Consider the following 16581-nt stretch of genomic DNA (forward strand, 5'->3'; position numbering starts at 1 on the left):
AGGTGCGAAGAAATATAATTAAATCCTTTGTCGGAAAAAAATGAAATTACTCTCCGAACAATCCAATATAAAAACCACAATGATGGCTTCCGCCGATTTAACACGTTCCGTGCAACGTGTACTGCTGGTTGTACACTTATTGTTCGACACATTTATTTAATGTTGTGAAAATATGTGTTTACGACAAATTTAATTCTGAAAAAAAATATTTCTAATAAATGATTAATACGTTGTACAAACTGCATTATTGAATAAAACACGTAGGTTTGTTTAATTGTTACATTTACAATAATTAATCCTTTACTTTTGGATGTCTTCTCTGTTAAAACATAAAAGTTTATTAGCGATTATGGAGAAAAAACTTATTCTACTACAATTTTTTAAAGAACACATGTTTTTCTGTAGCTTTCTATTGTACTATAATAGCACAAAAAAATCCAAATATGATAAGGTTATCGAAATGCATGATTAATATACATCGTGCGGTTTTACATAGAAGGAGTTTTGAAGAAAAGTGTGTTCACAACGGGCTTAAAACTTCTCAAATCTTCTCAACAATATGTAGTACTAGTGTACTTTACTATCTGTAGAAGACGTATCAAGTGAAGAGTGGGAAGTCGTTACTGAAACTATTAATTCTGCACCAATAATCAAGCTTGATATGCATCACCAAACAACTGGAGCACAAATACCAAGTAATATAAAAGAGCCCATAGATTATTTTACATTATATTTTATCAATGAATTAATAGACAATATATATTAAAAGAAACAAACTCTATTATGTCATCAAAAAAATAAGAAACAAACAATTATCACATAAATCAACTTGGCACGAGTGTCACAACGTTACCAAGCACGAATTCTTAGCTTTCGTAAAAGTAAATCGAAAAGGCATTACCTATGCAAATTCGAACGCGCTTGAGTTTCTCTTAGAACCAGTCCTTAATTTCATCCTTTTTATCTTCCGTTGGCGCGTGCACATTAATAATCGCGATCTTGTACTATCGACCCTGCAATGAGAAAAAATGTGAATTTAAGCAGCCGGTACATCAATTTTATATAGATTTTCAAAAAGCGTACGACTCGGTAAAACGAGAAAAAATGATCGAAATCCTAATACGACAGGGGTTACCAAGAAAGTTGGTCAACCTTGTTCAACTTTGCTTAAAGGAAACTAGGGGTAAAGTGAGGTTAGGTAACCAAATGTCGGAAGATTTTAATATCCATAACGGGTTAAAACAGGGGGGACGCATTGTTACCCCCTTTGTTCAATTTAGTACTGAAATTCACTTTCAAAGAACTGCAGAAAAATAAAGATGGTCTACAGTTGAACGGGATAACATAATTGTTGACTTACGCGGACGATATTGCTTTGTTAGGGGATAATGAAGAGGCATTAATTAATAACGCAAAAATATTAATAGATAATACTAAGATAAAAACTAGCTTGTAGTGGTCCCCCGTGGTGGGTGGGTCCCAGTTACCACGACACAACGCGTCCTCAGGTTGCGGATAGAGAAAGGGCCTTTTGGTCCTGCATAGAGACGGAGGTTAGCTGCGAATAAATTGAATAAGCAGTCGCGGACAACAGACTTGGAATTGGCCTCCTGTTCGGGGGTTGGGCGTAGGACTTTATCAAGAAACAAAGAAAACCTTCATAGATTCTACTAGGGTATGGTTATTATAGGGAAAATAAAAGCTCGCTTTTGAATTAATAGAACTTCCCTCGTTATAAACTTTTCTCCTACCTTGAATGTTCGTCGTTAACGATTAAGCTCTTGGCGAAATTTTGGTGTCGGAGTGAGGATTAAAAGGGCATAAAATTAAAAGGTAAGTTGTGGTGGTAGTAAATGGCTGTAAAGAAGGTAGAAGGTAATAATAAGTAAGCGCAACGAGGTCGCAAGAGTTGAAACATAGGGTACTTATACTATAATAAAGGCCCCCCCCCATAGCCCTTTGGTATGTGACTCATCCTCTTACTTTTCCATTTGTTTTTTCTTCCTCGCAAAATGTGTTAAAATTAAGTATAACGTTGCTACCTTCCTTTTTTTATTTGCAATTATTTTATAGTTATTATACTTTTACGGAAATGAAAATATGTTGTGCATTCCTATTGCATATAATCTGATTAACGTTAACGTGATGTGTAGATAAATACAGGTCTAGTTTGTAGCAATTACTTCATTATTTTTTATCTTTAGAAAGTAAATTCTTATAACAATGTTACACTATTCTTTTATGGGTTGCATCTGATAAACATTTTCTTTATAATATTTCAAGTTCATTACTTATTTTTATTTATATTCTATTCAATTCTTTTTATTTTTTTAATCCTTTCGTAACAATTTCATTAAAAAAATATTAGAGTACAATGTGAAAAACTAATTTGTTTAAAAAAATACAATTTTATTCCTTGTGAATATTGTACACACGTGTTATTAAATACACTTGTACAAAATTAATCGTAAACATGTAGTTCTTAAATTATTCATTTTTTTATTATAAGAATTTTTTCTAATTTTAACCAAAAAATAAAAGTCATGAGAATTGCTAGATATTTTTTTCACGATACTTTTCGTATACCAATTATTTTTTGATATTAAACTTCAATATTTTTTTATTCATACAAACGCGAGGATGTGCGTAATTTGATTTTTGAGTTTTGTTAGAAAAAAAAAACGATCTTGAACTATGACAAAAAAATATATTTAAATAAGGAAATTCTTAATTTCATTAAAATGCGATCCATGCCAGTGGAATGATTTCTAATGTTTATTTGTATTATTTTTAATATTCTTTCGAACAAAAAACGAAATTACAGTTATTTCAGTTAGTAATAGTTATTGATTTGTCCTGCAGGAAGTTAGAATAAGTTAATCGATTAAGTAGCTTGCTTTACTATATATTACGTTCAAACAAAAGTAAGATTTGGCAATAAAAAAGATAGTTATAAAAGTTTAGCAATGAATTGGAATGAACATATAGTGAGATTTTATAAGATAAAAGAAACATAAGATATTATAAATTTAATATGATATTTTAAACGGACATTCACTCCTTCGTGCTAATGACGTTTCAAGATATGAAAATCTTAAACATAATTTGATGAATCGAAGATGGCATTGCTGTTTCATCGAAAGATTTTCAATCAGGAAGCATTCTATTTTTTGGTATTAAAAAACCGTACCTCCAGTGTTTTTATTCCTAGGGTCGTGTGTCACATAATAAAAATATCTTTTCATCATACATTTTTTACGACATTTCAAGATGATAAGTATTTTTTATGATTGGAATCCTAGGATTTTCTTTTTTCATAAATTAAGTTTTTTTGAATGAAAAATTATATCAATACAACATTAATAAATGATAAATTAAACTAAAACGAATAGTTTATATATATAATAATAATAAAATTATTTTACAGTTAAAAATTATCATAATTGTTTAGACAATTTTCACTTATGATCCTTCCTCATCTTGCTTTTTATTTTTCAATCGAAATCTAACGAAACTCTATTATTGTTACAATTTTTTTATGATAATAATCTTATAATGTAATAAACGTAATAAAAGCATATTTAAGAACAACATGCTTGCAAATCAAATAGTGTAAGTTGAGTCAAGTGTGTGTGCGTGTTTAAAATCGGAAAATCAATGTTCTATTTTGCATAAGTAAACGTTTGAAGCAGTTTGACCAGTTCGATATTAGAGTAGTTTGCTTAACCTCTACGCTATAACATAATCGATATTTACTCATTCTCATCCACTGGTTTCTATTTTAATTGCCTAATTGCTTAATTAACATATTTAACATTACTATAATCATCAGTCTGTACGATTGAATAATCTATAGCTTTAAAAGGTGTTATTGTAAACATATAAAAGATCAACAAAAATATTATCTCTCTAATTTATTCAATCGATTGGGGTCATTATGTAGGTAATTACATAAATTTGAAAGTAACGTGTTGCAAATTGTATAGAGAAAATAAAAATCAGGCATCGTGTTATTTAGTGATTAATCATTCACCAATTAAATGTCAAGAACTCACTGTTCTAGGAATAAAGCCCCATGACAGTTAAATTAAAATATATATTTGCATATGTGAATTTTCGACATTAGGTATTTGTAATTAATGTACATTGAACGAAAGTTATTGCATGGGGAAAGGTGATGCGTGCAGAGAAAGTTTTCAATAAAACAAAAACATGCTTCTAATTTATATTAGTCTTAAAGAAAATGGGGGTAAGACTACGATGTAGTCTTCTTTGAATGAAACTCGCATGTTCTTACAGTTCACTGAAATAAAATACTCGTAAATCTTTCTACACGCGCAGGTAGACACTTGCTCACGCGAACAAATACACGTTGTACGAAAGGAGGCTAACAAAACGTTCCTATACTTCATGAAAAACTCCGATGAATAAAAGCCAACCCTGTATTATAATATATGCAAGTGCCAGCGGGAGAAATTTTTTATTTCGAAAAGACTTAAAGTTCTTTAAATCGTTGTGAAAAAATGAAGTTTCTTTCTTAAAAATGATTTTATAACGTCGAGTAAATCTGAAATTATTTCTAGAAATGTTTTTTGTTTTACGTTTTAATCGAAGAGATGTTACATTCAAAATAAAAAGGGAGTTTATTTAGGGAAAATACAACAATTTTTTTGAAGGGAAATGGGAAACTCTTGTTTTTTATTACAATACTTTAGAAGAAAGTTTTTTCGGAAAAAAATAAAACCAGAAGTTTTCTCATTTTGTATGCGTAACAAACATAAACGTACAAAAATATACTAAGCACGTTTTATCGTTATATCAAAATATTATGAGAGAAAAAGATAAATGGTACGTTTGTTTTTCACTTTTTCAGTAAAGTAGCATCGGTCAGCATAACCGAGGAGAAAAACTTATATCCGATTTAAAGATTCAAGCAGAATTGTGTTCACTAGTAATCACATACTCTCTTTGCATGAGTCTTCATAATTATTGCACGTTCTTTTTATTTTACAACGTGACCTGGATCAAGTGTTCCATTTAAAAGATATAGTTCGGTCATGCAAAGATAAGGAACACAACTTTTTCATTTGTCTATAACTGACACTTCAAGTTTCGCAATAAATTGGTTACATTAATCTATTTTTTTAAAATTTATTCATTTTTTTTAAAGAAAATTATTAACAATTTAAATGTTAATCCAAATAATTTCTGTTTTGTTATCAAAATCGCAATGTGTGTTAGTAAGATTAATAACATAAATCTTAAATCTTTCGCTTCGGCTGTCCAGTCCGCCAAAGTACTGTCACTGAACGGAAGCGCGTGTCGTGAATACGTGCAGTATGCGTTGTTGCTGTATATACGTTTTTTTGAGTCTTAAGGGTTAACTGACACTAAGAAATCTAAGTTAATTATCACAAATACTAAATCCCGCCAGTGTGCCCGTCCCTGAGCGCGACCTCTACATTCGCGGTCTTCATAGCCTATTTCTTTAAGATCTCTCCTAATATTATTCTCTCATCTACGTCTCGGTCTACCTAGTGGTCTTGTCCTGTTCAGTGTACCTACCGGTATTTTATGCGCCTTTTGATCCTCCCCCATACGCGCCACGTGACCAGCCCATCTTAATCGGCGCGATTTTATTACGTTAATAATGTCCGGTTTGTTGTACAATCGATGTACTTCTACGTTATGGAATTTTCTCCATTCGCTTGTTTCCTCATCGCGTTTTACATCGAAGATTTTACGAAGAATAAAGGACTATCGGTAGGATGATCGTCCTGTATATTCTGATTTTCAAGCGCTTAGACAGCAACCGCGAGCTGAATAATTTATTCACTGATTAAAAGAATGCATTGCCTAAATTGATTCTTTTCTTAAGTTCTTCGTTTATATTGTTCGTCTAGTTTATGATCGATCCTAAATACTTAAAGTTGCTGACCCTTACAAAAAATGTATCCCGGACGATCAAAGTTCTAATATTATGTACATTCTGAATTCTATTGGTGACATGAGTCTCTTTATTTAACGTAAAATCTATAATTTTTATGTTTGTTTTTTAAGAAATAATTATTAACTTTGATTAAAATACATATTTTTACAGTCAATTATTAGATCTTACTTTAAATCTTGGTAAATACTGATAATAAACTGCTCCTGATAAACTTTTCTTTACACAAAAACAAATATAATAAGGATTTATAGTAAAATTTATAATGATAGTCACCTGTTAAGTGATTATGTACTAAATTGATTTTCTATTGCTATTTACACGAAAACGAAACCTTCGATAAAATAACGTAATTTTGGATTTTATCATTTCATTTTTTGCAATACTTTCCCATTCTCTTTTCTACCACGAATTCTGGATCACTCTGTATATTTATGTATAGGGTATCTAAAAAGATTAGAACCAAATTCATACTACATGTTAATGAAATGAAGTAAATCAAAAAAGTTCTTATAAGCTAATGTCCAAAAATTCTTAACTCAATAGTTATAAGCATTAAAAAATTTTTATTAATTGTTTTTTGTGTTAGAATATATAATATTATTATTTTAATATTAATATTAATTATTATTATATTATATTAATATATATTTAACATTATATATTATTATTATGCTTTGCTACCACCCTTCCTGGAGTAACACGCTTACCACACCCGGGTCCTTTGGACTCGAGCGAGAAAGATTGTTACAAAAAAGAAACTATTGCATAGATTTACTTCAACATTTTTTTTAAGACTTCTATAATACTTACTTAAAAAGACTATATTGGTTTTATAGCTTTAAATTAAATTTAAATATGTTTAAAAAATTACCAAAGTTGAACAATTGAGAAAAATGACTTAAGTTTCAAAAAAGGTCTGGGTCTTTTGAACCAAGTGTGGTAAGCAAAGGCTAAATAAATATAATAAATAAATATTTCTTCCTTCTACTGATACACAGGTTTTCAATTTAAGTAATGACTGTCACGACGTTGCAAATGTTCCTATTCTTGTAATAGCAAATACATCTTAAATGCATTCTCCAATTTTTTTTTATCCCATTTTTATGAAAAAAAAATAATATAGGATTTGTAAAAAAAATTAGGTCTGGACTCGGGATCGGGTCATTTGCTTTTCGAATGACTGTTTTAATCTCTAAATTATTTACAACTTTCTAATCAATTTCTCCATAAATTCCTATTTTCCTGTATTCCTCCAAAATAGCATCCGGTAAGAACCTATTACTGGATTGAATAAAAACCTTTTTCGTATTTGCCTGTTAGATGGTTTTAGGATAGCATAACTATGATAATATTAATTAAGGGTATCTATACTTGCGTGCTTTTCAAATATGACGTATCATAGATTTATTTTTAAAACAAGCTGTAATATTTTTGTATTCAATTAAAAGTTATTGCATCTTGAAAATGAATAAAAATGAAGAGAGAATTTAATACGTTTAAAAATGTTATTACCAAAAAAGAAATACAAAACGTCTAAAAAGTATGAGTTTCGACTCGCAACTTCTAGGAATTTGTAAACAGTGGTGCTACAATAAACCATATGTCGCACACGAGGACACGATTGTTATAGATATTTTGGATCGGACCATTAAAATTTCTGACACTAATATAATTAGCATGTGGCCAGAGAATCATTAGATACGTGATTTCCTCTTAAAAAGAAAAAGATATTATCCAAAAATATCATATTAAGTTTAAACTTGACGATTATTTAAAAAAAAATAGAATGAAAAAGCAAAAGGTATTAACAGCACACGGTGTTTCTTTAGCGGTCACCCATCCATATCCTAACGCAGCACCAAACGCACTTCACGTTAGAGAGCGGATAGAAGCAACTATTGTCATCACGGTATAACTGTTAACCACGAAAAGAAATATACTAAATGTTCTTGAATTGCATTTCGTAACATCATTATAAAAAGGAAAACAAAAGAAGAGAAAAACATAATTTAATAGAAGTAAAATTGTCAAAAAACCAAGCTTCGAGAGAAAGAGACGAATGCACAGTATCAGATGGAAGATAATTTTAGGGTTTATTTATTATAATATTGTTACCTTATATATCATAGGGCACCAATATGACCTTGGGATGGGGATAATTGACAAAAACTACCACTTTCAGATTTTAGATAAACACGAAAATCGTAGTATGTTTGTCGACGGAAAGATACTCCGTCCTAATCTAAGTAAATATAATTTATTCTTTGATGAAACTCAGGTATATGATTTTTTTTCTTTTCAATCTTTCTGTGAATTTGAAATATTCTCATCATGGGTCAACACGCTCAAGTATTTTTCTTGTTGCAACTAATTCCTTTAAATGCTTGATAAAGAACGAAACACAATTTTGGTCGTATTTTTTCGTTTCATCGAGTTTTGAATCACAACGATCATAACGAAATTTTCTCTCAAATCGTTGGATTGTAAAAGAAACACATTATTATTCAATATTATTTTAATTTATTATTTATTATTACAAATGTATTTTACTGTTAATGTTCGTTCAATATCTACTGCGAAAGCTCCGTTTCTCCTAGCTCCCCCTTATTGAGTAAAAGGTGCGAACGACCCATCAGTTTACCAATAATATTCTGAATCGTCATATCGATAATATCTGTAATATATCTTATAATCCTGTAAATGGAGATCTTAAATTTTTTTGTTGCTCGAATCTTATGGCGAACCATGAAACTGCTTTGCTTGTGAGAAACATGGATAATCGATAATATGAGTATACGCTTCGTAGTATGCAGTCGCACACAAACACACATATACACAACGCTTAGTAGCCAGGAGTGGGGATTACAAAGGGCGCACAAAAAAGAGACCGAGAATAGGAAAAATTGTATAGTGTATATTGTATCTCATTCTCTCGCAGGTTAAATCCTATATGTTTGTCTCTCTTTCGTGTCGCATTCTTCGGTATAGCATTTCAGCCGTTTTCAAATCACCCCGATTCTAAAACACCCCATTCTTTCATTCAAAAATAAGGTGAAAAATCGAATCGGGTTAAAATTATTTTTGATGATTATGAACACATTGCAATGTCGAAATTTGTGACACTAAGTTCTAGATTAAGCATTGTCAATTAGAAAATCTTGATATTAAATATTTATTTCGCTCTGATCGACCAATCACTAGAAAAAAAAGTCGATAAGAACATGGCAGAAATTGGACAATATCAGAACTAAAACATCGACCATCAAACAATCTTAAACCATTTGGAGAAGGCTTTTTTATATTAAAAGACTATTTTGCATCAGAAGAAAGAAGAAAAGACTTTTTACTAAAACCCAATAACGATTTTTCACCTATAATTTAATCTCCTAATGTTAATAATGTAATATCCTAAATTTATTATCTAATTTAATCACTAAAAATTACTTTTTTTCAATTTAATTTTTCACTTATTCTTGTCCATAAATGTATTAAAAATTGCTAATATACAAATGCAAAATTCGCGTTTCTTTTGTATTTTCATATATGTTCTAGAAATCTTTGATTTTTTAAAACACTCTTAACTAAAGAGTATTTTTGAATATATTTTATAGAAACTTTCTTGATCAATTTAACCTCACCAATAACGTTATATAACTTTGATTCTAATTTTTTCGGATACCCTGTAAATTAAATAAAATTGTATCTTTTTACAAGTCGACTTACGTCTTTTACGAACACCTTCTCACACTAATCAATACTATTACATCAAAAGGAGTCGTAAAATCGTTTTATACCCAGCCTTTCTGAAGTGATCAGTACACGATTTTTATTTTTTTTTTCTTCAGACGGGTTGACCCATTCCCATGTTATTAACTGTTTTTACATTGCTTGACTTTAATAATCGTGCCAAGAATTATTAATTAAATATAACTAGACCGTTGACTAAAAAAATATTATGTATATATATATTTTAGATGATTACATAATTTTTGTCGTATTTGAAATTAATTTAAATTACTAGATCTTTAAAAGTTATTTATTTAATTAATGATATATTGACCCTTATTGTTAACATAATTTATTTTGTGTCTTTTTTTACTGTGTCAGAAATAAGTACAACAGAAATTATGCAACGACTTAATATAAATTTTTACAATTAAAATTTTTCTAAAATCTAGTGTGGTAAAAAGCAATAACATTTAAATACAAGATTTTATTTTAAAATTCAAGATAAATTATTTGACTAATATTATATTTATTGTTACATAATGATTTATTTAATTGTAATTTTACCTGTATGCTTGGTCCTGGCATTTGTCGATTCGCTGTTATTATTATTCGCCTTTGTCCATCAGCTGATACACAATTATGAGCCATGCAAACTGTCTCGTTCGATAAACAATTTTCACATTATCTGAAAATTAATATAGTACGTTTATGAAAGCGATATTTCAAGAATTTCTTAATACTCAGAATATATGCTCTTAAATTTTTAATACACATGCTGTTAAAATTTGAAGATGTCTCATCAAATTAGACCTGAGATACTTGTAATTAAAAATGATATATTGTACATGTAGCATTGGGGAAGCGTGGGAATCTGATCAATTAAATTTTATTTATCAATGAATTACCTTCACCATCTCTATGAAAAACTATTATTACTTAGAATACTTTATGTAGGTAATATAAAAAAAAATTAGGAATTATTTACCACGTAGTTTCGATAAAAAATTAAAATAAATAACTCGTTTTAGCGATTATTTTCTGTGAAGGGGATATGATGACTAGTGGCATGGAAACGATGTGGCAACGTTGTCACAAGTAAAATGTTGGAGCAAATAGAAACACCGCAAATTTTTAAATCAATTTAATATTTTTAAGGAGAACCACCAGTGATCCCAGAGACTTTAGTTCGTTTGTTCGACACAGGGGCGCAAAATTATCGTACGCGGCAGAAAATTATCGTACGCCCCGGGAAAATTTGACATCCGACAAATCTCGGACAAAATTTTGAAAAAGTCGGAAAAAGTGTCCAAGTTCCAACTTTTTAAAGTTGATGACCTTTTATTTTTTTTAGGTAGAAAAAGTTCAGTAATCGTTTAGTCCAATCGGCGGTTCGATAGCTGCAGGGGAAGCTCTTCAAGTCGAGAAAAAAAAATTTTGAAGACTTTTTTTTTCTTTTTTTTTTTTTACTCATCAAGTTCCCAAACCCTATCATGAAAACGATAAAAACGATCGTTCGCCGGGACATCGTGGTGGTGGTGGTGGTAGTGATGGTGGGAGTGTTGATGGGAGTGAGGATTTGGGTGGGGGTGCACCTTTGAAAAATTTTTTGACTAAAAAAAAAGAAAAGGTCATCAAGTTTTCGAAATTCCAAATGGATCGTATGCCACGATTTTTAGATTGTACAGGACCTCAAATTATTGTACGCGTACGATAATTATCGTACGAATGGGATCGCTGAGAACCACTCTCAACTTTTATTTAATAACAATAATTGATAATTATTAACTTGAAAGAATAAATTTGATAGCGTAATTCTTTTATTTAGTATCAATTATAAAATTTAATGCATAAAATATATTGAAAGATACAACATGACAAAATATTTTAAAACCAAATTTTTATGATAATAAATTTTTAATTATTGCAATATTTTATATTCATAAACTTTTCTTTGATTTCATAAAAACATATATATTTATCAGAATATATATCACACTTTTTGTGTGAAAAATGAACATAGCTTATCTAAAACTCGTTTATCTTCGGTAATATTCGGTTTATTATCATTTCCTGGCTCTTTACAATATTTAATTAATTCTTTTATTCCACCATTGTCATATTTATTAATTAAATCTTGGTATTTTATTGCTTGAGACGCCATTTTCCTTAATAAATGGCATATGCCAATATTTTGTTTAATCCGGAGCAGCCATAGCCAGCGTGTACACCGCCTGTAATAAATATATTTATATTAGTATTAGAACTTTTACATATACATTCAACTATTATTGTTTTTAAGTAAATTCAAGTTATCAATTTTTTTCAATATTATTAAAAAATAAATATTTATGTAACTTAGCAAGAACTACGTCTGTATTAATGTCTGAATGATTAGATTTATTATCAGCTGTATGATGAGTTTTTTCCGTTGGAACTAGTGATATTGTATCACATTTAGTGCATTTAACTTTTAAGATTGAATTCAGCCCTAAATGTTCGTGTACAATATTATCAAGGCAAAGTACTTAAAAACATTTTACTTATTTTACTTTTTTGCTTAAAAATTTTAAATCCACCATACGAAAGCCTTCGTCATGGGTTAGGTTCACTGCTATTTGTTGAAAAATCGTTGCCTTTTCTTTTTTCTTGTAAGGCATATTTTATTATAATTTTTTTATTATGTACTTGTTTTTTTAAAAATTCAATTTAAAATAATTGAAGTGATAATTGTTGCGTGTTGCTTCTTTCGACCCTTTCTTGAAATTATAATAGATGTTTTCTCTGGCAACTTAATTATATCATGCAAATTAGGACAAATTTTTTTTATAGTGCTCGGAACTGGTGAGTGAACTTCTTTTGATGTGCTGGGAATCGTGCTGCGAGAGATTCATTGCAGTCTTGGATTGAAATAGTCTCAGATTGGAGAATTTCTGCAGCGGTGAAATCTTCTTCTGTGAATACTTCCGGATTTAGTGGAACTATTCCACTAGCTCTAAACCCCGATTCTCCTTTAATAATAGACGCAACATTATTAAATGCTTTCCTCACCAAGGATGCTACGTCATAGGGGGTTATCTTTTCTGCAAGACTGCTTTTCAAAAATAAGTCACATTCTTTTTTATATGCCATTTTGAGCGGACCAAAAAAAGAAACATCCAGGGGTTGCATTCTATGTGACGTGTGTGGTGGCAGAGACAACATATGGATGTGATTGGACTTGCAATATTCGTAGACGGAAAGAGAAATGTGACTAGCATGGTTGTCTAGTATTAAAAGAATGGGTTCATCTGCCGACGGCTTAGTGTGCTGTTTAAAGTGCCGCAACCATTCAAGAAAGAGATGCTCATTAATCCAACCGTTTTCTGAGCATTTGTAAAGCGCTCCTGTTGGACCATCCTTCTCGAGCAGAGAAGTCAACCTTTTCCTAGGGAAAATAAACATCGGTGAAATGTAACCGCCTGCAGCGCTTATAGCACACAACAAAGTGATGTTTTTTCCTTTCTCCCAACTGGTTATAGATCCTACTTTCTTCTGTCCTTTGGTAGCAAGAATTTTTCCAGGTGTTTGAACTGTTAAAATACCTGTTTCGTCGCAATTATAAATATTTTTTGAAACAAATCTATGCTTTTCTATCAGCTGGCCAAGTAGCTCAAAGAATAGACTTATTTCGGTTTTATTAAAAGCTCTTATTCTGTTTATGCTGGTCGCCTCCGGTTTCCTAATAGAAATGTTATGTCTAGTCATAAATGCATGCAACCAATCGCGTCCAGCCATTTTTAAAGACTGATTAAAATTGTGCTTTAAATTCAATTTTTCAGCATATTCAAATGCTACTTTTCTAATTTGATTAGCAGTGCAACCATAAAAAATATTTGCCATATTCTTCACCAAGTTTGCTAGCTCGGCTTCTGTCTCAGCACTAAAGACAGTGAATCCTCCTAGATGTGGTTCTAAGGTAGAACCTTTTTTTATCCTCTTTTGAAGGCTTGAAAAAGGGATCCCCACTACCTTAGCAGCATTTCTTATAGAAGAACCTCCTTCAACAAGTTTTATAGCTTTTTCTAAGCTATCAGAAGACCAGGAAGCCTTTTCGGTTGTCCTGACTCGTACTTTCGGTATCTAGATGTAGCAATTGTAAACGAAATGAAGTATGCCGAGTTATGTAATAATGTAGTAAATATAACCTTAAAGAATTATTATGAGAAAACGTGTAGCTAGAGCGATTTTTTTTCGTGAACTGTGAATAGTAGGTACGTTTATTGATTTTTTATCATTTAATTTTAAGAAAAAGTATGTGAATAACAAAACAATTATTGGTAAAATAACCTATACTTGCGGGTAATGGGAGTCACCTGACTCTCATTTCCCACAATTACACTAATGAGAAAAAGAATAAAATAAAAAAAATCTTTAAAACACTGACATAATCTGAACTGCACATCACAATTTCGAACGTCTAACTAGGATCGTGTAAAAGTCTTAATCGTATACTGCAAGATAGTCGACACTTACCTTCTAATTTGTATTGATGTAAAATTATATCAACAGAGCACAAAAACAAAAAACGGGCCTATCTCAATAGCGCGGGCGCTAACTGACGCGAGCCGTTCCAGGAAGCGCTGGCAGACAAACAGTAGGGTAAGGACGCCGCTTACACGTCACTCGCACGTACTGATTCGTAGATGCGAGGGTGACTCCCATTACCCACTGACTCCCATTACCCTACTCTCCCCTACTTAAAAATTTGCTAGTTATGGTGATGTGTAATAATTATCAGAGGTTAGTCAGCTTTGGTCTAAAAGTGGATCTAGCAACGACATAAAAATTTAGGAAGTAACCGGCAGATCTTTATATTTGACAGTTATTACTGTGCTTTTTTCTGTGTATATAATAAATGAAAACAGATAACTACTTAAGGATTTCCACAACAAAAATAATTTTATTCCAAACCTCGATCTCTTTAGTGGTACATACTGGACGCAACCTAATCGACTTTTATAAAGCATTAGACTTTCATCAATCGTTATATCTCGTTCTGGTATATATAAACTAGAACATTTATTATGTTTTATTACATAGATAAGCCAAATTTTATAAAGTTTAGGGTTAGGATGAGTATTTCAGTCAAATGTTTCATTATTACAAAAAATGTAAATTTCTTTTTACTTTTTGATATCCTCATAGACTCATCAATTTTGAAAAAAAACAGAAATACAAAATATTTCGTTAGTCGACCAATACATTTTTTTCTGGTTTTATATTTTTTTTTATAAGGCGCGATAAATAATCCGTTATAAAAATTAATAAATAATAAATAACCACTGTATAAATTATACTTCTGTATCGAGTGCTGGTAGTACTCTCTTTTTTCTCTTATGTGTGAATTACGTTCTGTAGTTATGGGATGCAAGCATTTAGTGTATAGCATTGTATACTAGCAAACAAATTTAGTAGGTATAACTAATGGAGAGAGAATATTCTCACCTTTTCTCCCTCTCCCTTTCTCCGTTTCCTATTTCCGCTATTTCTGTGTGAAATAATGCTGAAATTCCAAGTAACGTTAAAGGAGACTAGCAGAGACCGAAAATAATTCACTGCTTTTGGATGTGTGCAAATGTGTATAAATACTACATCTTCACAAGTGTCGTATCCGGTAGCTTTAGTTTAATTTGTCCACTACGAAACAGCATATCTTATTATTAATTGTTATTATTTAAAATATCAATTATTCTATTTGTTCTTTTCACATTTCTCATTTTTATAAGTTTATTCTTTTTTCGTTATTATTTTTCAAATTACATTATTTCAATTAATATTTATTTTAAACCGAATATAAATCGTAACAAAGTTTTCTTCCTTTAAAATTTTAGGTATTATCTTTTCATGTATTTTATATAATCTATGAATTAAATATCAGATAAATTATTTATTAAGATTATGTACAGGAAGTCGTCGAATTCTTCTATACACTTAGTCATGCTTCAGATCAAGAGAGTAAGTAAAGTTTTATTTGCTTCTGAGGATTGGAAATGTTAAGTTTGTTCTGGTTATACTGCCTACACAATGTTTTACTTACTGTAGGCGGCCCTAAAGTCGTTAACCTATAAATTTATAGTGACCTACTTCTAGTTATTTATAAGATATTTATAAGATTTAAGTGAATATACGATACTTTGAAATTGGGTGCGTAAATTTTGGAATTAAGCACTTCAGGAATAGTAAGAAGGAAATATGATGAAAAAGTGCTTGTCGAGATAACGTGTCGCGAAATACAAAAATAGGATCTATAAATTAAAACAAGTATAAAATATTCGGATAATAATATCAATTACGACATATTAGCTGTATAAAAAAAATTTCAAGTAATCCAATCTCAAAAATCAAAGACCCTCCCCTTTTACAATTCAATCGAACCTAAGATAAATAAGTTAAATATAACTATCCTTATAAATCATTAGGTTTGTAAAGTAAAATTATTAATGAAACGTTCAGACTACTTAAAGGAATGAATACAATTACAGGATTCAAAAAAATTGGTCTTCGAAAAGAATTGTAAATAGAAAGTAATTATTCATATCAAACTTTCAGAAAAACTTAAAATAGACTGAATTAGTTAATCGTTTGTAGTAGACTTTTAATAAATTATGAATAGTTTAAGTTTAGTAAATTGATCAGCGAGAACGATTTTGAGTTTTCATTGTGTTCTGTTGATCGGAACTATAATCTATTTACAGTTATTTAGTAAAATACTGGTTCTTGTGTGAGTGCATTCATCCTATTCTAAAGTGCTAGCTATATTGCAAATATTAATCTGATATGGCTCTCTCACGTGTGAGAATCAATTACTTCATTTTCTAAGGTTTAGCTTTGTTTTTGATTTGAATTTATTCTGTTTCGTTTTT

The 16581-nt window shown here is 30.4% G+C and overlaps 2 protein-coding genes across 2 annotated transcripts in view; one reads left to right on the forward strand and one right to left on the reverse strand.

The window, feature by feature from the left end:
- Positions 1 to 16581, forward strand: part of LOC107072268 (uncharacterized) — a 497052-nt gene that overhangs the window by 53601 nt on the left and 426870 nt on the right. The window lies entirely within an intron of this gene.
- On the reverse strand, positions 12069 to 14842 carry LOC107073175 (uncharacterized). The gene is made up of 2 exons (XM_089176003.1): positions 14192 to 14842; positions 12069 to 13798 (listed from the first exon to the last, which is right to left on the reverse strand). The coding sequence occupies exon 2, from the start codon at positions 13556 to 13558 to the stop codon at positions 12503 to 12505; it is 1056 nt and encodes a 351-aa protein (XP_089032129.1). The 5' UTR covers positions 13559 to 13798; positions 14192 to 14842; the 3' UTR covers positions 12069 to 12502.

This window comes from Polistes dominula, unplaced genomic scaffold, assembly GCF_049000335.1.
Source record: "Polistes dominula isolate Pdom_NZ unplaced genomic scaffold, Pdom_raw_medaka contig_21, whole genome shotgun sequence".
NCBI classification, from domain to species: domain Eukaryota; kingdom Metazoa; phylum Arthropoda; class Insecta; order Hymenoptera; family Vespidae; genus Polistes; species Polistes dominula.

What these genes read in the sequence shown, in the direction of transcription:
- LOC107073175 (XM_089176003.1), bottom strand. Translation starts at nt 13,558, where the DNA reads ATGGCAAATATTTTTTATGGTTGCACTGCTAATCAAATTAGAAAAGTA.